This window comes from Agelaius tricolor, unplaced genomic scaffold (genome assembly GCF_023055355.1).
Source record: "Agelaius tricolor isolate 1412-34295 unplaced genomic scaffold, bAgeTri1.0.p SCAF_1, whole genome shotgun sequence".
NCBI classification, from domain to species: Eukaryota; Metazoa; Chordata; class Aves; order Passeriformes; family Icteridae; genus Agelaius; species Agelaius tricolor.
Window position 1 is genome coordinate 69973163 of NW_027269261.1, and position 23088 is coordinate 69996250.

At 43.7% G+C, this 23088-nt stretch overlaps 1 protein-coding gene across 5 annotated transcripts in view; it reads left to right on the plus strand.

The window, feature by feature from the left end:
* WASF1 (WASP family member 1) overlaps positions 1 to 9487 on the plus strand; it is an 87853-nt gene extending 78366 nt beyond the window's left edge. For 4 of the 5 annotated variants that reach the window (XM_071438632.1, XM_071438622.1, XM_071438613.1 and 1 more), the window contains exons 4-9: positions 1009 to 1162; positions 1894 to 2011; positions 2809 to 2981; positions 4969 to 5148; positions 6458 to 7095; positions 8575 to 9487. In XM_071438632.1, the coding sequence (XP_071294733.1) occupies positions 1009 to 1162; positions 1894 to 2011; positions 2809 to 2981; positions 4969 to 5148; positions 6458 to 7095; positions 8575 to 8732 (1421 nt within the window). In that variant the 3' untranslated portion in view covers positions 8733 to 9487. The remainder of the gene's footprint in view (positions 1 to 1008; positions 1163 to 1893; positions 2012 to 2808; positions 2982 to 4968; positions 5149 to 6457; positions 7096 to 8574) is intronic. The other variant, XM_071438603.1, reaches the window with a different exon arrangement.
* The last annotated feature ends 13601 nt before the right edge of the window (positions 9488 to 23088 follow it).

Here is a 23088-nt window from a genome sequence, read left to right on the forward strand (position 1 = left end):
AATGAAAAGATCTGCTGCTTTATCTAATGGGAGTCTCATGCTGGTTGCAAGGGTAGCTTTTAGGCACACCTGGACTTCACAGGTGCAGTAACTGAAGAGCAGGGAGGGAGAGAAATATGAGACTAAATAGGTATACTGTTTCCAGAATTAAAAGTGCAAAGCTTATCAGTTGTGGTCACTTTTCCATTAATCTTTATCTAAATTTTAATGAAATAGAAAAGCTTCTTTTGAAATTGAGAAAGATAGATATGTAGGCTTTACCAGGAGTGGATAAAAATAGTTGAAATCCCTGTTTAATGTGTTGTGTTCATGTAGTATTGTTTTCCTGTGGATCTTACATAAAGGTAATTGATTATTCCTAACGACTATGCTTAAAAGTCAAGGTGGCTCTGAATTAGACAGAGAAGGCTCATGTTGATTAAACAGATTAAAAAGCATTTGACTATTTTCATGTGTTGCAACATAGATTTACCTCCCATTAAAGCCCATTGATCTCAGTAGCATAAGCTTAAGTGATTTTCTGGTTTGGCATCTCAGTGGGCCCTCAGTGGAACTGCTGCTGCCTACATGCAAGGAATGCAAAGTTGGCTTGCTGATGCCATAAAGGTAAAATCTATACCTCAAGGTAGAGAGCAGTTTTTAGTAGCAAAAGGATTTTGAAATGGAGTTGGTAAATGTTATTAGGTACTTCTGAACTACTGAATGATATTTTACAGCTACAGTATGCAATTTGTTGAACTACTTAGGAGAGACAGAGTTCTGATATCTATTTAGGTGAGAAAAAATTTCCTGTGAAGCTAAATAGAGGATGATATGCTAGAACATTACAGCCATGTTTGTCACACAGTCTGACAATATCTTGCCATGGCAATAGTGCTAGATGAATCTGTATTTGCTGTAAAAGGCCCAAGATGCAAGCAGTAGTGCTTTATATTTTAACCAACATTAGGCAATTCCAAACAGAATGTATGTGGTGGGATTTTTTTAAATGGCAATATCCCCTTTCAGTGTCACTGCAGGACATTACAATGAGAAAAGCTTTCCGGAGTTCCACGATTCAAGACCAGCAGCTGTTTGACCGCAAAACTCTGCCAATTCCTTTGCAAGAAACTTACGACATCTGTGAACAGCCTCCTCCGCTTAACATTCTCACCCCTTACAGGTTAGTGAAACAAAATTAATCCAAATCAATGCCCAGCTTATTTTATGTAATAGAAAGGATATATTCAGGCACCTTGCTCACATGGAGTAGCACTTGAATATTTAAGGAGCCAGGCTAGAAAGCTGTGAAGCTGCTGGAGGAATGAGAGCAGCAGAAGACATTGTAAGCATTGAAACTTTACTCCATTTTACTCAAATCTTAACTTTGTGTAACATGGTAGGAAAAAGTAGTTTTTAAATTCTGTATTTATTAAAGCATATAATGTACTTGCATGTGAAGTGAAGAAATTAAACAGGTAAGTGTGTAGAAAGAAGGGTCTTCAATGGAAATGAATATTGTTTGCTGTCCCAGAGATTCAGTTTGAATCAGTAGCTGAACATTAGCAGCCACACAAAATTGCTCAATATTTTAACAGCAAGATTTGAGTTATTGGAGTGGGAGTTCTCTGATTTATGACACACTTTTTTTGTTGTTTTTTCTTTTTTTTTTTTTTTTTTTGTCTGGAGCTTGTGTTAAAGTTATCTTTCTAAAATTAGGACCTTGAATGCCAGGAAAGATAGTAAAAAGTGCTGGTGCAGGAGGTCAATGATCACCTCTTTTGTGTTCCTCAATAAAACATTTCAGGGTCTGAGATACTATATATTCCTTAATATGCCCTTGCTTTGTCTTATTGTTTGGATTCATGTCTTGTCAAAGAAACAGTATGCTCTATTTGTGTCACTGTATTTCAGGGATGATGGAAAAGAGGGTTTGAAGTTCTATACCAATCCTTCATATTTCTTTGATCTGTGGAAGGAAAAAATGTTGCAGGACACAGAGGACAAAAGAAAAGAAAAGAGGAAGCAGAAGGTACATATGTTAACTTTATATGGCTTCTCTTTGTTTTTTCCTAGAAAGGGTTTGCTTGCAGATATGGCACTTTAATAGCAATCCAGACTTGACAGAGCCATCTATTCAACTAAAGCTACTTGTATTCATTCAGTTCCACCAACTTTAACAATTAAATAATAATAATAATAGCAGCAGTAGTAAAATATTATAGAAGAACCTAAAGCTTTCATGCTGTCTTAACATAACCAACTTTTGCCAAAGTTTGTAAGTACTCTAGCAATGACTCAGAAAAGAAGGAGGAATACAGCAGGAGTAAAGAGTTTCTCTTGAACATTTATTTTGTAAGACAAAATTTTGACAGTCTTACAGGTGAAAAAGCTTGAATGATGTTCTAATAGATATGTTTAAACTAGAAAGAAATTAGTAGGAATAAAACACGTTGCTTATATTTTCTTAAAATTAAGCACTTTTGTAAATGGTAATACTACTTTTTTATTTGACCATTATTCTGTATGTTTCATATGTAGTAGAGAGAGTAAATATGAGTGTCAGATTTATAATTTGATTTCAGACTTAGAATGAAAAGCTACTTAAACAGGCATTTTTCTCCATATTATTCAGGTTGTTAGCCACTAGTCTGATGTTTCTGGCTCTTAGAAGTCTTTCTGGTCTACATATTATGTTTAGCCTGAAAGCTAATTTTTCTTGCATTTGAAATGAGATTGTTTTTCATAATTTTGTGGCTGATGTTTATATGCAAGTAATTAAAAAACACTGTCTCAGTTGTCGGTTTTGTTTGCACAACTCTCCTACAGCAGAAAAATTTAGATCGCCCTCACGAACCAGAGAAAGTGCCAAGGGCACCTCATGACAGACGGAGAGAGTGGCAGAAGCTAGCCCAAGGTCCAGAGCTGGCAGAAGATGATGCTAACCTCTTACATAAGCACATTGAAGTTGCTAATGGCCCAGCTTCACATTTTGAATCAAGGTTCCTTTTTGTTTTTTCTATCCTTTATGAAGTGTATTCATACTGTGTAGTGAACATGCATGCGAAGTGGTCAGTGATGAGATGCTACTGCTCCCCTTGAAATGCACTGGAAATCACTGTTTTAGCTTAATCAAAACTCAGTTTTGGAATTCTTAGTGTGTCTATAAAGCAGTAGTTACTATGTTGTTGTTTTTAAGGGTACCATGTATCCTCATTGTATCCTAGAGGATGTGCTGTCCTCTGCAGCTTGATGGAGGTGTAGTGTCGCTGCTGCAAGCTTGCACCCAGGTGTGTCACTGCATTCCAGTCCTGACCCACAAAATCCCCATTGTTCCAGCCTCTTGATTTTTCTTGAGCAGACACTGCCAAGACTATATCGTGTGTGTGATGTGGGCAAACGTCCACTTGGAACTCAAATGAGAATGCTGAGCTTCCCTTTACTCTTGAACAAATCCCTGATTTGATTGACATTTCTGGTTATAGCCTATTACAAAATCCAACCTGTTGAATTCTCATTTCACAGCGTGTATTTGCTGGTGGCTAAAAGTAGCATTTCACATGCCAAACACCTGCTGTGCTTATGCTTCTGGTCTTGGTGCAAAATCAAGTCCATTTTACCAACCAAGAAACATCTAATAGCAAAGAGGGCTGACAAGTAATGTTAGGCAATTTGGGGATAATTTTTGGTTTGGGGGTTTTGGGTGTTTTGTTTTGTTGGGTTTTTTTTTAAATTAAAAAATATTCCTTGTCCTCCCAAAAACTGGTTAATTTTTTCCCCTATCTTTCTGTGGTCAAAAGCACACCATGAGAGTATTTTGTTTAGCTTTGTAAGGCCTTCAAACAAGCTCAGTAGTGATGGTGAGCAATTATGACAACTCTAGGAGAGAGTGTTTGTTGCCTGAAAAGTAGAAAAGCCTGCTTGTAGAAAACTTAGCTCAATTCAGAATGGAAAATGCTCTCAGTGCGTTTCACTCAGTGGGGTACAAGTTAAGTTATGGTGATTAGCATTTTTCTAGGAACAGCTTTATAGAATCTCTGTAAGCTGCTGTGTCAAGTCATTGGCAGAAACATCTGCTTTCCTGCTGTCCTTTTGTTATGTTGTATGTTGGGTTCCACTTTAGACATGCTTGTTTTATATCCAGGACCCTGGCCTAAACCTTGATTATCTCAGTACTAGTAATGCAATTATTAATAACGCTGAAGTGCTTGGGAGCACTGCGTGTGCAGAACATGTTGTTCAGATACAGAACAGCACCATACTTTGAAATAAATGAGAAAGATTTTCACCCCTGAAGAATTTAATTGGCTTAGCTACTACAGGGGTGGCAGTATGTGGAAATGTAGAGTGTTGCTCTACTTGTTGGAAAGTGTTCTACAAACACTTTTGCTCTGAATTTAATAGAATTTTTTTAAGATAAAATTCTGTAATTGAATAGTTAATTAAAATTTACTAACTGATCAGATCCTTGAGGTGTGTCTAAAGTTGTCATTAACAAGTTGAATCATCTTTATTTAGTGCTAGTACTCAATAGTAGATATTGATTGAGTCCTGTGTCTATTAAAGCAGCAAGTTCTCTGTATGTATTGGAATAAAGATTCTCTGACAGAAGTTCAGCTAAATTATTCAGTTGTAAATTCTACCATGAAACATCAATGGACGTTTCATGAATGTGGTAAAATAAGAGGAGTTCTGATTGTATTGCTGTGTTTATTTAACTCAAAATAATGTGTCTAATAAACACTAAGGTCACACACACACTGTAGAAACTATCTGATATATCTGTCAAAATCAAACCCTTGAGCTGCTAGAAGTAATAACAGGGAAAGTGGGATGAATTATTGAAAAGCCACGCTGTATAATATGCAACACTAGTGGAGAGAAGATACTTGCATTCAGAATCAGACTGAAGTGTAGAACGGCGGCTGAGGGCACCAATGCTGCCTCCTGCTGAAGGTGAATTGGATCATTTCTCCCTGTTTTTTACAGATCCCAAGCCTACGTGGACCACATTGATGGGTCATATTCCCTTTCTGCCCTGCCCTACAGCCAGATGTCAGAGCTGCTGAGCAGAGCCGAGGAGCGCGTGCTGGTGCGGCCCCACGAGCCGCCGCCGCCGCCCCCCATGCACGGCGCCGCCGAGGCCAAGCCCGTGCCTCCCTGCGTCAGGTACCGGCCACACAGGCCACGTGCACTTCTCCTGGGGCTGGTTTGGTTATCCACCCCCTGCTAATAGCTGTCAGCATTATTTCTGTGCTGCCCATGAATCCCAGCGTGCCTGCAGGAACAGGGCCGCCGGGAGCTGGGTGGGAAGGTGGCACCTAAATCCCATAGGGTGGAGAAAGGCCTCAGCTTGCCATCAATACTGTGACCGTATTGCCTTCTGAGTTAAATGGCAAGACCAAAAACTATATGGAAAATGCTTCTGTGAAATATGTTGACATTTCAGGATGTAGCTTTGGAGTTTTGGAAATTTGTACAACTGAGATGTGTTTCAGCCTACATGAAAGGAAGAATATATCACAGTAAGACAGCTGTCAAAACTATGTATTCATTGCATTTGCTAAATTGTAAGTGCTTCTCTCTCCCAAAGTGGGGTTTTTTTTTCCCTACTTCTTTGTACCTTTTCAGAAGTGGATACATACATAGAATATTTTCTAGAGGTGAAAATTTCTTTGTCACTCTCCTATTTTTTTATACCAAAAGCCTTATTTTATGGTCAGGCACATACAGCTTAGAATAGGGGATAGCTAATTCAGATGGGGTTGTTACATCAGGAAGATGTTAGTCTCTTGAAATGGGTGATTTTTGCTGCTTAGGAGATCATACACAAAAATGCATAACTCTTTAGATTAATTTACCACAACAGTTTAAAATCCTCTAGTGGTCTTTCAGGAAAATAAATTTACTGTTCTCTCTTGTTTCTTCAGTTCACCTATTTATTGTCCTGTAATGAGTATCTAGTGTGTAACTGTACCTCTCTGTATGCAGTACTGATGACTTTTAATATTAGTCTCACTCATTTTTTCATCACACCTTAAATATATATTTCAAATTAACTTGTTCTCACTGTTTGCATTGTTTTGGTTTGGTTTTAAAGTTCTGTGAACCAAAATAGTTAATCAACTGCTAGTTCCCTGACTTGAGAAAAATAATTTGGGTTTACTTAGGGACAACAGGGAAGAATTATATCAAAGGTATAGGAAATCTTTGATCAAGATGCAGGTACACTGTATAAGAACATAGATTTGTTTAATAGCTGAATTTGGGCAGAGGTCTTTTGGAAACCCGTTGCAAGCTCCATACTGAAAATTAGACATCCTTATTTATGAGGTGTGGACAAACACCCTGAAATCATCATAGTACATAATGCTCTTTAATGCCCAGGTTTCAATGTTCTAAAGTTGCAGAAGTTAATCTATTACTATTTTTCCACTCTCTAGCGCTAATAACTTTGTTCTGTTATTGGATGTTGCAGTTCTACTCCTGGCTTGGTAGAAAATCGTCCTCAGTCACCAGCAACAGGCAGAACACCGGTGTTTGTGAGCCCCACTCCTCCTCCTCCACCACCACCACCTCTTCCATCTGCTTTGTCAACTTCATCATTAAGAGCTGCAATGACTTCCACCCCTCCACCCCCAGTCCCACCCCCACCACCCCCTCCCACAGCTGCTCTGCAGGCCCCAGCTGTGCCACCTCCGCCAGCTCCTCTCCAGATAGCTCCTGGAGTTCTTCATCCAGCTCCACCTCCAGTTGCTCCTCCCCTAGCACAGCCCTCTCCCCCTGTCCCCAGAGCCGCCCAGGTGTGCGAAGCTCTGCCTGTTCACCCAGTTCCTCCACAAGCTGAAGTACAGGGACTTCCTCCACCACCCCCACCTCCTCCCCTGCCACCTCCTGGCATCCGACCCTCCTCCCCTGTCACAGTTGCAAACCTTTCTCACCCTCCTCCTGTTCTGCACCCTCCTCCCACAACCATTGTCCCTGGCCCTCATGCACCCATAATGCCTCCGTCTCCACCATCCCAAGTGATTCCTGCTCCTGAGCCCAAACGCCATCCTTCAACTCTGCCTGTGATCAGTGATGCTAGGAGCGTTCTGCTGGAAGCAATACGGAAAGGTAACGTTGGCTATGAAGCAGCAAACAGAACAGTCTCAGAAACCTAAATAGTGACCTTTGAGAGATGGAATATTTCACATGTGTAAGAAACTAGAGGAATGCATCTTAAGTCTGTTTCTGTTTTCTATCCCCTACAGTGTATGCATTGCCAAGTAGACAGGTTTTTTTCAATTTGTAATTTCACTTATCAGATGTTTAGTTTGGATGGCAAACCTGGTTCTCTGTGGAAGTTAGATTACAGAAAAAAGTACGTGTGTTTGTAGATGATCTGTGGATCTATGGAGATTATCTTTCCATTTCTGTTTACCTGCAAATGTAGCTGTTTCTGATCATCTACAAATTGTGTAGAAGACAAAAACATTGGTTTTCACAGACTGTTAGATAAAGGCGAAACGGATCAACTGGCATTGGAATTTTGATCATCTGTCACTGTATTACAAGATATAAGTGACATTCAGAAATCATTGCTGAAGACCTCAAGCTGTTAAGTATCTGATCTGGACACTGATCTCGGTGCAATAGTGGAGCAGCCTTTGCATTGCAAGGTGCCCATAGCAGAGTGCAAGAGAAAGGCAGAGCTGCAGGGCAGTGTTTTCCTGATGATCTCATGAGGAGTTCTGTGTGCCCGCTGTACCTTTCATCTTATGGTGCCCATGGCCAGGAAAATCCCCGCTGGCATCAGAACACACATTGGTGTGTGCTGCTGTTTGATGGTGGGGTGTCTTTCAGTAGTTAAGATCTCTCAAGTGTTTCAAGTCCTACATTCTTCTTCTCTTCCCCTGCACTGTAGCACAGCACAGAATCTGTATGGTACTGTAATATCAGCAGACAGGCTATAGCACTAATTCAAAATATTTTTGCATGTCTATATGCACATGAATTGATAACATCATTGAAGTCTAAAGAAATGTTGACAACAGCTGAGTACAACAGGCGTGCATGAACATGCGTAGAGAATGTCAGCAAAAATGAGAAAATAGAGCCTGCTGGTATAATCTCGGTGATTGCTGAAAACACTTTTGACCGAGTCATACCCAAAAAACAAAGGCTTGAGGTACCACAGCTTTGATCTCCAAGTAATACTTTATCCCAAACCAAATCATTACATGATAAAAAACAGAGTTACAAGAGGTCCTGTTTTGTTAGGATATTCAAATAGCTGTAAACTTACATTAAAATTATGAATAGAGAGTCTAGAAAATGCAAATAGCAAAATGGCTTAATCACTTAGAGTGGTACTAAAAATGTATTTTAATGGAAAATCAGAACCAGGATATTGTAGTAGACGGACTCAAGATCTTGTCTGCCTCTGCAATTCTGACATTCTTCTCTTTAAAAGCTTGACAAAAAAAATTCTACCTGAGCAGGACAGCATCCTGTGTATTCATTTTGATTGCAAAGCATTCTGTGAATCATGACCTAAATCCATTTGCAGTGCTGAAGGAGGAGGGTGACATGTTTGTGCTCTGATGTTCCCAGGCATTCAGCTCCGCAAAGTGGAGGAGCAGCGGGAGCAGGAAGCAAAGCACGAGCGCATTGAGAACGACGTCGCCACCATCCTCTCCCGTCGCATCGCTGTGGAATACAGTGATTCAGAAGATGATTCAGAATTTGATGAAGTAGATTGGCTAGAGTAAAATTATTACATTGCTGTACACTGCAAAATCGAATGCTAATGTCCATTGTGGTGCTTGTTCTTTGGAAGTTTGATGGTCATTTCTAGTGTTTTTTGTATTCTTTTCTTAACATAATTAATCCATGTTTTTCTACTTTTCAGTTTACAAAGAGCTCCTAGTGCATCTTCAAAACTAAATGTTTTACAGTGGCTTTTCTTACACATCTCTTTTGAAAGAACATACTTTGTTCCAATAGACCACTAAGTATTAAGCATGGGCAGCTGTTGGTAGAGTAGCAGTTTCAATTTTTTGGCATATCTTAACTGTGCACTTTGTGAATTTTAAGTTGATGAAGGCAACTGAGATTGACATTCCAAGGGCAGCTGTATGTACTAATGAGCCTTATTCCACTTCTGATAGTGTTTTAAAACAGTAAACCTAGCTATCAAAATATCACTGCCTCAATCACACCTGTATACTAAAAGTACATATAGTTAGCAGCACTGAACACACTGAAAAGCAAATGGATCTTTGGGGGGGTTTATTATTGTTTTATTGTTGTTTTTAAATAATTATGGCCTTATTTGAATGTTTAGAGATTCCCCTTCCCTTCTTCCCTCCCAGGTACATATTGTGTGGTACTATTTTTGCCTGCATAATAAAAGTTTAAAGATTTTTTTTTTCCCTTGTGAAATCTTTTGACTTAAACATGCTGTGTAACTTATGTAACTGTTAAAATAACAGTTTGATTTAATAAATGGTTCATTTTAAATGTTCCTGGGTGTTGCTCTTTCAATGAAGCCTGCTTTTCACTGGTATACCTGAGAGATCCTTGGTTTTCAGGTATTTAATTTGTGGTGTACAAAGTTAAAGTATTTTCCCATCAGTGTATCTTGATGAGATGCAGCAGTTAAAATCATGATTGATGAAACATGATTTTTTAAGTGCTGTCTAGCAGTGCAGTGCATGTTTTGCACATCTTTTGCGTTTCACTTCCCTGGAATAACTCTTTCAAGTCTGAGCACATAGTCAAAAGCCTGTTGAGAAGGGAAGAATGAGAGGGTGCAAGAGCTCTCTTATCCTGTGATCTCGTTCCTGGAAGATGGAATCCTGTAATAGAGGATAATAAATCTTGAAAGTCAGATTGAGATTTCTGAAGGTGGAGCATTAAATGTTCTATGTGTTACAAACCAGCTTGCAGGGACATGTGGTTGTTAGCCTTCTCTTGGAATTGGGCAAAACTCCCGAGGGATACACTGGGGTAGCAGCTGTGTACAGCAACCCTTCCAGCTTCACTGTCACCATCTCAGCCTCCACTGTGGTTTTGCACGTGGTCTGACCTACTCAAACTCTCAACTGCAACAGTAACACCTTTGTTGGCTTTGTGGAAGAAAAAATATTGTCACAATTTGTGAATCTGCATCTTTGTAACTATGGCTGCAGATCTGTGTTCCCTGCTCTCTCTTGAGTTTTTTCACAGTAAACACCATCTGGTTTGTTCTGTTGTTCTCCATTGACTTCCCAAGTGTGTGTCCTTCTTAACCCCTCCTTGTAATGGTAAAGAAAGGATGTCAGAGGCACTGCTGCATATTTGATAGTGTTTCCTTGGATCTCAGTAATCCTAACTCACCAAACCTAACTTGTCCAGAAGCTAAATGTGGGATCCTATTGATGCAGCTGTAAAGATTTGAGGTCATAAAGCAAAGTGCATTGTATGCAACCACAGCTCTCCTTTAGCCAGGGACCAAGATCTGCACTCCAGGCAGCTGAAAGAAGAGTATGTCCCTGAATTTCATGTGTAGTTAGTTCTGCCATTCACAAAATTACATTTCAACTGATATTTATACCTATTCCTTGCACAAGTCTCTATAAACTCCTGATTTTTCTGGTGGGTATCACAGAAAGCAGCCTACATTGTCGCTTAAATGGAGCAGCAGCATTTCTATACCCAGGCTCTAACTGAATTAGAGCATCTCACCATCATGCCTGCATAAGTGGGTGTGCTCTGAGTGTGTCCAGGAACTGTGAACTGGATATAACTTACATAAAGTGAAGAAAAAGGAAAGAAATTAAAGCAAAAGAACCCACCCTTATTGTAACTGCAGCTATCACATAGCAAACTTGAAGGTATTAAAAAAAAATCCTTATTGACAAATAGTTGTTATTGACGTGTTTTGCTGTCCTGCTGATTAATAATATCCCTTCCAAGCTGGTACCCAGGGCAGATAAAGCACTCATGTAATATGACACAGTCACACGAACAATGAACCTTGCCTGTGAAAAGTCAAGAGTTAAATTCAGTTAACATTTCAAAGGCAGGATTCTTGGCCTTCTGCCACTGCTACAGCTATCTGCCATAGCAACTGGTCTCCAGATAGCAATAGCATGATTCACTAGTAGCAAGAGGTGATTGTTGAATTTGAATATTTGTGTTTGTAGATCAGCTCCCGAGCCGTGCATTTGCAGTCTCGGTGATTTGTGTCCCTCTTACTGTGGTCTCCAGCCGCCTTTCTCATTTGGTGGAACACTGTGCAGAGGCTGCTGGACTCTTCATGCCTGTGATTAGACGTGTAATAGATTATTGATTGCTTTGTCTTGTAAGGTACTAAATCAATACTTCTGTATTGAACTGTTTACGGAGTCTGTTGTTTACCTCTGTACATTTGCAGCAGCTGGTTAAAACCAAGGCTTGAAGTCTGACACAAAAATAATGTGTCAGTAATGTTCCATATAAGTGAAGAGAAACCTTTGTCTTCACCCTTTTCTCAAACTGTAATCTGGGACAGTTAAAAATTATTTACCTCTCCTACTGAGATTTGGTGGTGGGAGGGGGGGGGGGAAGAACAATATCAAGTGCATAGAAGAAACAAAATCTGCTTGGTGGCAGATGACTAGGGAGGTGCAGAATTGGTCACTCGGGGGTTTTATCAAAAGATAAAACAGTAACGATGCAGCTATCATGGACAAACCAAAAACAAATCAGTAAATGGAAGAGAACAAGGACTGAAGAAGCAAAAATTTAAAAGAGACATAATTTTGGGGGTTTTTTGTAGCAGTGTGATATGAATAGTAACTATTAAATACTAGATATTATTAAGGGATTATGTGATCTCTCAGTAAATGGGATTGAAATCAGGAGGCATCAAAAGACTTTTAGTTGATAAAATTATTCTTTTGTGCATGTTATACAGGAGTGCACTCCTCAGGATTTAGGTGGACACTGACACACCGTTGCCTGTGCACAGACTGTGTTCCTCAAAAGGTGCCCTGGGACCCAAGTGTGCCAACAGGTACCCACAGTCCCCAAGGCCTTGCAATAGACTCGTCAGGATGATGGAACTATCCTGGCTTGGATGCAGCTGCCCCCCCTGAAGTGCATCCCACGGGATTTACCTGGGGCTGTGAGCCTTTGTCTGCCTGGAGGATGCAGATGGGAGCAGATTCTGCCGTATCTCAGTGTCCCCAGCCCAAGGATCCCCACGAGAGGGGTTCAGGACATGGTGCAGAAGGCCCTGGTTGGCAGGCGGGTGCAGCTCACAGCAGCATTCCCACAGCAGTGCGGGGTTACAGCAGCAGCCAGAGCCCCGAACCCGGCACTGCCACAAACCACGGCAGTTCCATGAGGAGACACAGAGGCAAAGCCTCGGCACAGGCACTGCTGCCCGGGGCTGCATCAGCGAGATCTGACAGAAATTCGACTCGAGCTCCATCAAGTGTCCGCTTTGTCTCCTCAGCTGCAGGCCAGAATGAGTTTTAGTCTCCCCGATTCTCTTCTGCAAATGCGGGCATTAAACACCAGGAGAGGAATCACAACCAGAGACCAGGGGCAGCAGCAACAGCGATCTCCCTTTTTGTCGCCTCTGCCCATTGTCCCCTCTCCTTTCCCCTCCTGGCCACTTTTCACACTTGAAGGATTCTCCGGGCTGGGATTCTGCCCACAGGAGCCTTTCACACGCTCTTTGGGGCTGCAGCTGGGAGAGACCTCCCTGATTCCCAAACTGCTTCTTGAGTACACACCAGCCCTCGGCAGAGGTGAGCTCCCTCCGCCCGTCCTCTGAGCTGCTTGGGACTGCCCTTCCCTCCCTCGTCCAGCCCTCAGGAGCTGGGTCGGGTTTAAGTGTTTAAAAGGCAGGTTCCTGGCGGCTCGGGGATTGCTTTTGGCAGCAGGCGTGCAGAGAGCGCTCCCGTGAGCCGGGGACTTGGCCGGCAGCTCGCAGGGCTCAGTGAAACTGCCGAGGAGCAGGCAGGGCACGGGGACCTCATCCCCATCCCAGCTGCTGCTGGAAGAGGACACACGGACAAACCTCAGGAAATGGGCACGGGGGTACAGAGCAGATACGGCGAGGCTTTTCCCCCCTGCTGATTCCTGTGCCTGGAGAATGGGCTCTGCCACATTACTCATCGCTCATGTTCCTCAGCTGCCAGCACCTCTTGACAGCAGCATCAGTAACAGCCTCTAAAGAAAATTGCATCCATCCCATTTCGTCTAAATTCTTGTTTTTACCGTATTTGCAGGCTCTGGGCAATTGCTCCAGCTACCTTCCTTTTGACAGCTGGAAGTGTCTGGGTACAGATCAGAGAAGTCATCAAGCATCTCTCACCAAATGGGGCTGAGTATTCCACTTACGTTTCTTTATCTGATGGCTCATAACTTCCCTTTCAGACACAAGACAGCTGAGTGCCCCCTACAGACAGGTCGTTTTCATTTCCCACCTCCCCCATTTTAATGCCTTCGATGTCAGAGTAATCTTTATTGCAAAACTTGTGACATTTTCGCACAGTTTCACCGCAGTATTATTCCAAGAAAAGCTGAAAAAATACCTCCCTTTCATGAGATCTTCCACTATGTTTTAGCCACTTCTACTCCTCTGCAAGGCATTTCCTTCACCACAATTTTAAAATCTCAGAGCAGGTGTCCTTCTCAACCCACCCCAGTGCTTCCTGTGGAACAAGATCCATGCTCAATGTGATATTATCACAGCTTGATCTTGCACTTCAGTATCAGCCAGAAATAACTCCAGAAACTGCCTGAGACTTCTAACCTTGTGAGAAAGCAGCTCACAGCCTGGGTCTTGGCATGCTAGTGTAGTTTAGAAATTCCCCTTCATGTCAAGAAAATTCTGGAGGCTGTATTTTTCCCAGTTGCATTTTGGCAAAGCCAAAACCAGCTTGTAAGCATCAGCAGCAGGACACACAGCCCCACACAGGGATGTAGGAGACCATCAAGCAGCCTGGGCAAGAGGCTGCCCCTCACACGGCAGCCCAGATGAGGATGCATCTTCTGGGTTTTAAAAGCACAAAGTTAGCAATGCTCCCAGACAGGACAGGTGTTCCCCACAAGCCAGCATCCTTTGGTGGTCAGTAGGAATCCTGGCAGTAATCCAGCTGTGGTTAATTAGGAGAAAACATGAGGATAACTCCTTTGCTCCTGTGTACTTTGTTCCCTGCATGATGGCTGTGCACCCCAGCACCTGCCAGGGGAAGTTTCAGTGCCAATGATTATCTTTGGATGAGTCAGAGGTAGAAAGAGCAACTCGGTCCCTGTTCCCACAGCAAAGAGAGCCCAGCTCTGGGAGCAGCCAAATCTATCTGGGCTTCCCAGACAGCTCCTGCAACTCACTCTGTACATCCCTCTGATGGAGACCTCTAGGGTCACATGGAAAAGTTACCACCCTAAATCCCAGAAATGTTAAGGCCAGGCTTTGATGCCTCCTTGGATTTTGAAGATTTCCACTGACTTGACACATCTCTGCAGCTTGCAAAATCCCAGGATGTGAAGTTCTCCTGAAGAACCTGCAAATGGGGGTATAGCCAGCCCTATCCCCACAGTGTCCCCACAATGCTGACTCCACATCCCTTGAAACCAGGAGGCATTTTTGGGACGATGTGTGCTGAAGCTGTGCCCCTGCAGTGGCCACTGCCACAAGACCTGAGAAGATCCCACAGGGGCAAGGTGAAGGGGCTCTCATGGCTGCAGCCCCACATGCTCACCACCCCTCATTCAGACATCACAAATTCCTGCTGGATTGCCCTGCTGTCAGCCACATCAGCCCCCAGTGTTGGCCAGCCAGTGACACCTGTAAGAAGTGTTTAGCAGAGGTCTGCTGGCAAAACATCACCCCTACCAACACACATGGGAGCAATTACTCCTTCAGGTTTTTAGTCTGTTTTAAGTAGTCTTCATATTCTCCATAAATTTCATTAGCTGGATTTATGTAGTCTCTAAACTGCAGTATTATGGGCACAGCAGGAAATTATTTGCTGTTCTGGTGAAAATGAGTATTTCCTAGTTTTGTCAATGCAGGGAATTACATTATCAGGGAAATAATAACCAGCCCAACTGAAGGAGGGTTTGATTCATGGTAATTACTGATTATATGCAGATTACTTTATGGCTTTAATTCTTTGGTCTCCCACTGTTTGCTTGCTAAACCTCTAAAATAAAAAAAAAAGGCAGCGAGTATATGAGAGTCTTGTTTGTAAGGCAAATTACAGAAGCTAATTTGTTGATTACATGAAAGGAAGCAGAGCTCTGCACAGACCAGGACAGCAGTGGGAAGGAGCCAGCAGAGAGCTGTGCTTGCATCCATCCTTGGCTGCAGCCACTTCTGTGCTGCTCTCCAGCACCCATTTCATGTTCCCAAGATCGCCACCCACCCTAACCTGTGCTTAGGGCTGGTTCTACTGGGGCAACAGCAGGGCTGGAGGTGGTCTGTGCCCTTTGTCTTTCACCCCTGTTCATCAGGTGGAGATAAGGGGATGTATCAATTCATTTGTGATCAATGCACCTGAAAACATTTCTTCCAATTCAGTGCAACAACCAGGCCCTTGCAAACCTTCAGTTTTAACTAGCACTATGCTTTAAGGCATCAGAAGCTGGTTAGCAAACTGCTGCTTTTGACAGAAAGCTATCCAAAAATAGAGCAGAGCATCACCACTGCTTCTCAGACACTCCTGCTTTTCCAAAACAGCTTTTCTCTTACTTCCTACAGCAAACCTTCAGCAGACTTGCAATCCCCAGGGATGAAACTAGCCTTTTGATCTCATATATTATTCTTAGTATTGCTGGAGCAAAATTTCAGACCGTGTTCTCTCTGCAAGGGAGAGATGGGGAGCAAGACCCTGCTCCTGCTGCCTCCCTGCCTGGGAAGCTTCTTCACTCCCACTGTGCCCAGGGCAGCATGCTGATTGCATACTGCATTTATTCTTAAAATACATAGCTATGCTCTCTCAAGTGAAATGCAAGTGCTGGGGTTTGCATCAAAAAGTATCCCCCTGTGTCAGAGCAGGCTCAGAAGCACGGCTGGGTGCTCCACAGTGTCTGGGTGCATTTGTCTGCAACCGCTTCAGCACACGTGCCAGCTGGGCTCTTTCAGCTGCCAGCACTTTATTTAACAGATGAAAGGGAGAAAGAGGGAAAGCACTGTAGCTGCCAGCCCAAAAGACAGCACTCTGTGTCAGGCAGGCCTGCCTGCACCCCTGGGGGTGTCAGTGCAGAGGAGCAGGGGTGAGTAGCAGCTGTTGGATGGCACTTGCAGCCCTTGAAAGCTCTGTCTTCATCATGACACGGTGCAGGGCCAAATCCAGGCTCTGGGATAAAGGGTTGGCACCACCAACATCCCTTTGAGAGCCTCCAGAAAAGCATCCTGTCCCCTTGGTCAGTACCAGCCATGACAGCTCCCCTGGCAGTAATATAAATATAAATATGGGGTAGTACTGTTCCTTCACAGAGTAATAGAACAGGAGTGGGTAGGGTTGGAAGAAGCCTTAGAGATCATCCAGTCCCTCTGTCATGGACAGGGGCACGTTCCACAAGACCAGACTGCTCAAGGTCCCATCCAACCTGACCTTGAACACTGCCAGGGATGGAGCACCCACAGTGGAGCAATCCTTTGGGCAATCTGTTCCAGTGTCTCACCAGCCCCACAGTGGAGAATTTCTTCCTTATATCTAGTCTAATCTCTTTCACTTTAAAGCCTTTAAAGCCTTTTAACCTTTGTCCTAAATCTACATTACCATTGTCCCTGAGTCTACACTACCCCCCTCACTAGTAAAGAGTCCCTTTCTGAATGCAAATTGCACCCTTGGCTGTTCCTAAGTGTCCCAGCAGATGAAACATCCTGACTCTGTGCTCTGCACACTGCAAAGCAGAACCCCACTGAAGGGACAGTGTCTTCAGAAGTGGTCCCCATTCCTGCCATAATATCCATGTGTGTGTTTCAGCCTCTGTGTTTTGGGCAGCTGGATGCACCAGTAGACTTTGATCTGCCTGTGCAGCACGGCCATCCTTTGGAATGCTGAACTTTCCGTTCTCCCTTTGCAGGTCATATGTCTTTAGGAGAAAGATACATCCCCTTTTATGCTGACTAGTAAGAGCTATTCATCACCACATTTACCCTCTCATTTATTTTAATTCAGTGCAAGAATAATAATTAAATGGTAATCATAATGAAAGAAATACTATTTTAAGTGAAATATTTTCCTTGTGTCTGTTTGCTATGGAAAGGCTACTTCTTCCTCTGCTGTTTCACTAACACCCACGATCAGATAATATTTGATGAGCCACCACAAATGAGGATGCAGCTGACGTCTCGGTTTTGCGCTGTTTGTGCCCGGAGACGGTGTGTGCGGTTTTGCTTTATCACCGAGCTGGCTGCCCCGGGGATAACAAACCCACAAACCCAAAAACCCCTTCAGGCCGTGCCGAAAACCGCCTGGATCTGGGCGTTTCACTCGCACCCAAAAAGCCCCCGGGTTCCTGCCGGGAGGAGCGGACGGCGGGGATGCGCATCGGGAGGTGGCAGCATTTCACCGCAGCGCCGAGCCCGGCCGGGGGGAGAACAGCCCCTTGCTCAGCCACGGTGCCCTGTTCGAGAGAAAATCAGCAGGTTTAAATCCTTTGGGCATATTTTCAAAGTATGCCATACTTTCCATTTGCTACTTGTTGCTTGTGGGGGTCCCAGTTGTCGGGTTTTCTGGGTGTGGATTGAAGGCACTTGAGACAGTATTTCATGTTCAGATTCAGGTGTCTGCTATTTCTTATCAGTAAAACAGTCTCACTACTGTGACTTCTGCAGCTTTTCATTAGAAGGCACAAAATGGCTAACAATCTCTTGTTACAAGGTCTTTTAAGACTAAACTATCCAATTAAGAACTGGCACCTAGATTATTTTCCCTTTTAATAACTGATCCCAAAGAGCCTGCAATGCGGACTTTTCTGCCCAATTACAAAATGCCACCCAAACCCATGAAGAAGAAGGAAGAAGCAGCATGAAGAAGAAACTCAGGACTGCACCCTGTGCTCTCCATCTTGCTTCCATCCACAACATACTAACAATCTCAAAACCTAAATTTCTCACCAAGTGATACACCTACACTACTCTCTATAATCTATTTCACACTTTTGTGGATTCTAGTCTATCTTGAAGTCTAGGAAACTTTCTCCATGAATGAGGGTAAAAGTCAGTGCTACCCTGGGGGTCAGAGCAGACAGAGAAATATTCCTGGTGCCCTGGGTTTCCACAGTTGCTTTTATAGCTCTCCTCTTTTCTCTCTTTTTGCTTCCACCCCCTCTCCACCCCCACCCCCAACTTCCTTTTTTATTTCCTTTTTCTAAGAGAGGGAAGGAGTTAAAAGAGGCAGCAAAAAGGCAGCAAACCACCTGCAGCACCCGGAGCAACATCCCAGGGTCCCAGGTTGCTGCTCACCCTGGTCCTAGGGAGAACAGGCATCAAAGGGAGGCACTCCCAGGTCACCTGTATCACCCATGGGAAGTTTGCTGCATGACCAGGGCCTCTGCCTGCTCAAGGGAATGGGGATCACCTTGGGAGTCCCCCCAGCCTCCTGCTCACTGGGGAAAATGTCCTGCAGAAGCCCCGTGAGAGCCCCCAGAGTGACTGAGAAATCCTTCTCTGGGCTCCTCGGGAGGAGGGATGGCACTGCTGCCGCTTTGGGAGCAGCTCTGCACCACGAGGAGGGACCTGCACTGGGCTCAGCACATCAGCCAGACCCACACCCAACCCTCTGTGCCCCCAGAGGGTGGAGGCAGGGGTGACAGCCCCACAGCCCTCATCTCCTCAAGCAATAGGAAGGCCATAAACCACAGGAAAACAGTAAAACACGGATCTGGGCTGGTTCTTCAAAAGGTTTGCAACCCCTCCCTTTAGAGCAGGCAGCCTGATGCAGGAGCAATGCCTGTTTGCTGCTCCCTGATGCAGAGCTATTGCTGCTCTGGGTGATTTTATCAACAGTCCATGTCCTATCAGCTGCACAAAGTGCTCCTAAACACCAAAGCACCTCCTTGCTCTCTATGTGCCATATTTGGGCTCCTGCAGACCACAGATCAATTCAGATCCAAGGGAGTTGGAGAGTTCTCTTAAAAAGAAAAAGCACCCAGATGACTTTGGATAAACCCTGCGTTCTGTTTTCCAAAAGAATGCAGTCCTTCAGAGCCCAGGCAGTCAGTTGGAAGTGTGTGTGTCATTTCTGCCAGTGGGACATAGCTGGTTCCACAATATATCCCCTTGTTTGCAGAAAGTTCTGTAACACCTTCCTTCACAGCAGGCAGCCCAATGCAGGAGCATCCCTGGGCTGCAGCAATCCCCTCCCAATGCACCCCCAGATCTGGGGGGGAGCAACATGCACAGAAGGGCTCTTTCCACACCTGGGAAGAAGAGGAGGAAGGCAGGGATGATACTAAAACCTCTATATCTCATGTTCACAGCACAGGTCCTGACCTCCATCTGAGGAAAGCTGCTTGTCCATGGAGAATGGCTCACAGAGTTGCCTCTCTGTGTGGAGCCAGCAGAACAAGCATTTCACTAAAAGAAATCAGTGAATCTGTATAAAGTGGGGTGGCTTGTGCCTGTCCTGCTCCTTTCAGTGACCCTGGACAAGTAGAGCAGGGATGAGCTGCAGCATGAGCCAGCACAGCTTCAGCCAAGGGGCCGGACTGCTCAGAAATAAATGTGGTTGGCAAAGCAAACAGCCCCTGAGTCACTTTAAATTAAGTGACTGATCCCCTTTTCACAAAGGTTTTTGTGCAAACAGTGGGGCTGCACCTTTATTAGTGACCAGATATTGAGGTATCAGTGCCTGAGATATTGGCAGCTTGTTCAAGAGCAGATTTTCCTTTTACAGGCTGCAATAAATGATGCCAATGATGTTAGCTAAACTATTAGTTTTCTTTTGGCTAGTCATCTGAAGATTACAGTCTTCCTACTGCTGACAACTGCACCTATTGCTGTGTCACATACCTTCCTAACAGGAAGATTTTTTAATAGTACATAAAGAAAATGCTGTAATGTCTCCCTTTCTCCTCAGGGCAAAATTGACACAAAGAACCAATTATAATACGGTATTAACTCTTATTCCAGTCACATGGCTGTGCTAAATGTCTGCATTAACCTGATGTTCACACAAAAGCAAATGCTCTGAGAGGATATCAAGAAGGGTAACGTTTTATTTGGCAGTGGATCCCACGTGTCTCCCATGTGTTTTGCTATGACCATTTTAAAGGTGGTTACCAGCACCCTGGGTGTGCTCAGTGGAGAGAATAGAGACAGAGTGTTACAGGTGTGCACTGCCAAAAATGAAAGATCAATGGGTAGTGAACCTGCTCTGCAACACAGATTTTTAAAACCATATATAGGTCTTTAGGCAATAATTACTTAGGGTGGTGAATGAGTAGGTTTTTGCACAGGGTGATCAGTGCACTTTACAGCTTTATGGATGTTGGACAGTGTCTGGGCTCTGATCCTTATTCTGTCCTGAGTGAGCCCAAAAAAATGAATTCTTGTCTTTTTTTTTTTCTTTTAATCTGAGTTTGTCTAATTCAAACTCAGCAGCATGATTGCCTGAACAGATTACTTCCCCCAGGTTTTGTACATGCTTCTTTGTATCCACATTACTTCTTCTTTGTAATGTGGATAAATATCCACTGCTGCCACCAAGCCTATAACTTGGACAAAGGCAGCTATTGATTTTGTCTGATGTCATCTGTCCCATATGAACACATGCAGCTTCTCACTCATCAGCTTATCTGCTATATTATTACTTATTGATTCCCTTATTTGCTTTTATTTACCAGCTGTAGTAGGTGGTGGAGTTGTTTGGCAATTATGAGGAGTGACTTTCAAGAAGACACTTTGCTTTATCCAGCTTTCTCAGCAAAACTTTTATTTTTATTTTTTAATGCAGAAAAGCATTATTTTCTGCTACTTTCCACGGGTTCCCTGAGCAGCCTGAGCAGGACAGAACCTGGGTGATCCCTTAAGAACCCTCCAATCCTGACCTTTCTGTCAAAGCCATAAGGTCTGTCCTCTGAGGCTGCAGACACTGACCTGTGCACAAATGCACGTGCACACCTACCTTAGTTCTGCTGTCAGACACCACTAATTCTGTCAGTCACCATTAATTATAATTAATGTCTGTGTCCTAATGACATGGATTAGAATTTAGCCCCGTTTGTTTACCCACATTTTTATGACTTAGTTTGCAGTCTCCATAGTGCCACAGGGCACATACTGCAGACATGAGGGTCCAAGAAGATTTTCTTCCACCCCTTCATATTTTGGGTAGCACCAGCCCCTGCTTTCTGTGGGCCTTGCACTCTGCCTGGTGAGCAGTTGCTCACACCACAAAAATGAGAAGGGCTCAGGTCTGGGGCTGGCAGTCTGGTATTAGGAGCTTGCAGTGGTTCAGTAATCCTTCCCTCACATAGTTTGTAGGTAGCCTGGAATAAAGAAAATTTCCATAGAAAACATTTTACCTGAGACATTTTTCCTAGACTGTTATATTTTTTTTTTTTTTGCCATCAGTTTCCAAACTCAGTTTTAGCTAAGTGGAAAGATGATTTACTCCATAATATTTTTGCATGGTATCTCAATGAAATAGAATGCTCTGGCTGGTACCTGCAGGTACGGATGTCCTCAGATTCCAGACATTTCTCTTTAATCAGCTGGGAGCAGTAATTACAGGAAGTGTTCCAAAGTACCTCCTGTGGTGAGGGATGATTTGTAGCACTCTCTCCTGGCAATGGGCTTGCACAAAAGTTCAACAAAAGAAAAGCTGATTTAAAAAGATGTGTATATACACAGGCAACCTCAGAGTTGCTTAATTCAGTGCTTGATTAATAAGATGCTGACACTCTGCAGGAAACATTTTGGGGGGGAAAGCCTGCCATGTTTATTTATAATAAATTCTGCTTTATATGGGCTCCATTCTGCTGTCTTGACATTGTGTGAATTGGAAAGTAATCACAAAGTCTGGACAAAAGAGAAGGGAGGAGAGGAGAGGAGAGGAGAGGAGAGGAGAGGAGAGGAGAGGAGAGGAGAGGAGAGGAGAGGAGAGGAGAGGAGAGGAGAGGAGAGGAGAGGAGAGGAGAGGAGAGGAGAGGAGAGGAGAGGAGAGGAGAGGAGAGGAGAGAACTGTGGCATTTGTAGCACCTGACTACTGCTACTGAAACTGCAAATTAAGAAGTGCACGTGGCTGTAACAATGACAAGCTAGAATAGCTTGGGTAGAGACCACACAAGTTTATTCAACCTGTCACTCTCTCTGGAGACAGGATCATTCTTCTGTGCTGTTCCAGGTGTATCTTTGCAACTTGCTTTGGGAGATTTCCAGTGAAGAAGAAATAACTTCCCTACACAGATTGTTCCAGTGCTGTTCCAGTGCCCCTTTGGTTTTTGGCAGTTTTCCAGTGTCAAGCCTGACTCTTCCTCGCTGCTGTTTAAGCTCATCATTCATTGTTCTACAAACCATGGATTTTAGATGCACAAGATTTCTTTTCTTTTTTACAGCAGCTTTCACACACTGGAGGAGTTCCCCTGACCCCTCACAAGTGGTGAGGAGAAGCTGTTGACCAAGCTCAGTTCACGATACTCCTCTGTGTGTTTCCTACACAGTTTTTCACTCCCCATCTGGATTTCTACCGCTGATTTCCCACTGGTTTGCTGTGCTTGCCTCTAACAAAATGTCTTTAGTTTTTTTTTCAGAATCTCTTTTCAGACTTGATAAGATCACGTTGAATACCAAGTCAATCCTCTGGGGTAACTGCAGCCCCTCCCTGATGTCTGACAGCTGCCCACTGAGTAAGTATTGTCCCTGCTCCATCACCCAAGTAATTAATGAGAAAATTGAATCACCCTTTGGGTGAGACAGACACCTGTGATTCAGTACAGCTCCCGCTCTGGCAGCACACCCCCAGAGAGTGCTTTTAGAGCTCTCCCCCCTCCCAGGGGGCTTTACACAGAAATTTCACCCAAATGAAGGTCTCCTCCCTTGCGTTTGAGAGGTTGCACAGAAGAAGAGGGGGTTGTGTCAGGCTTTCTTCCTTCACTGTAGCTGTGAAAGATATTTTCACAAAGCAGCTGTCA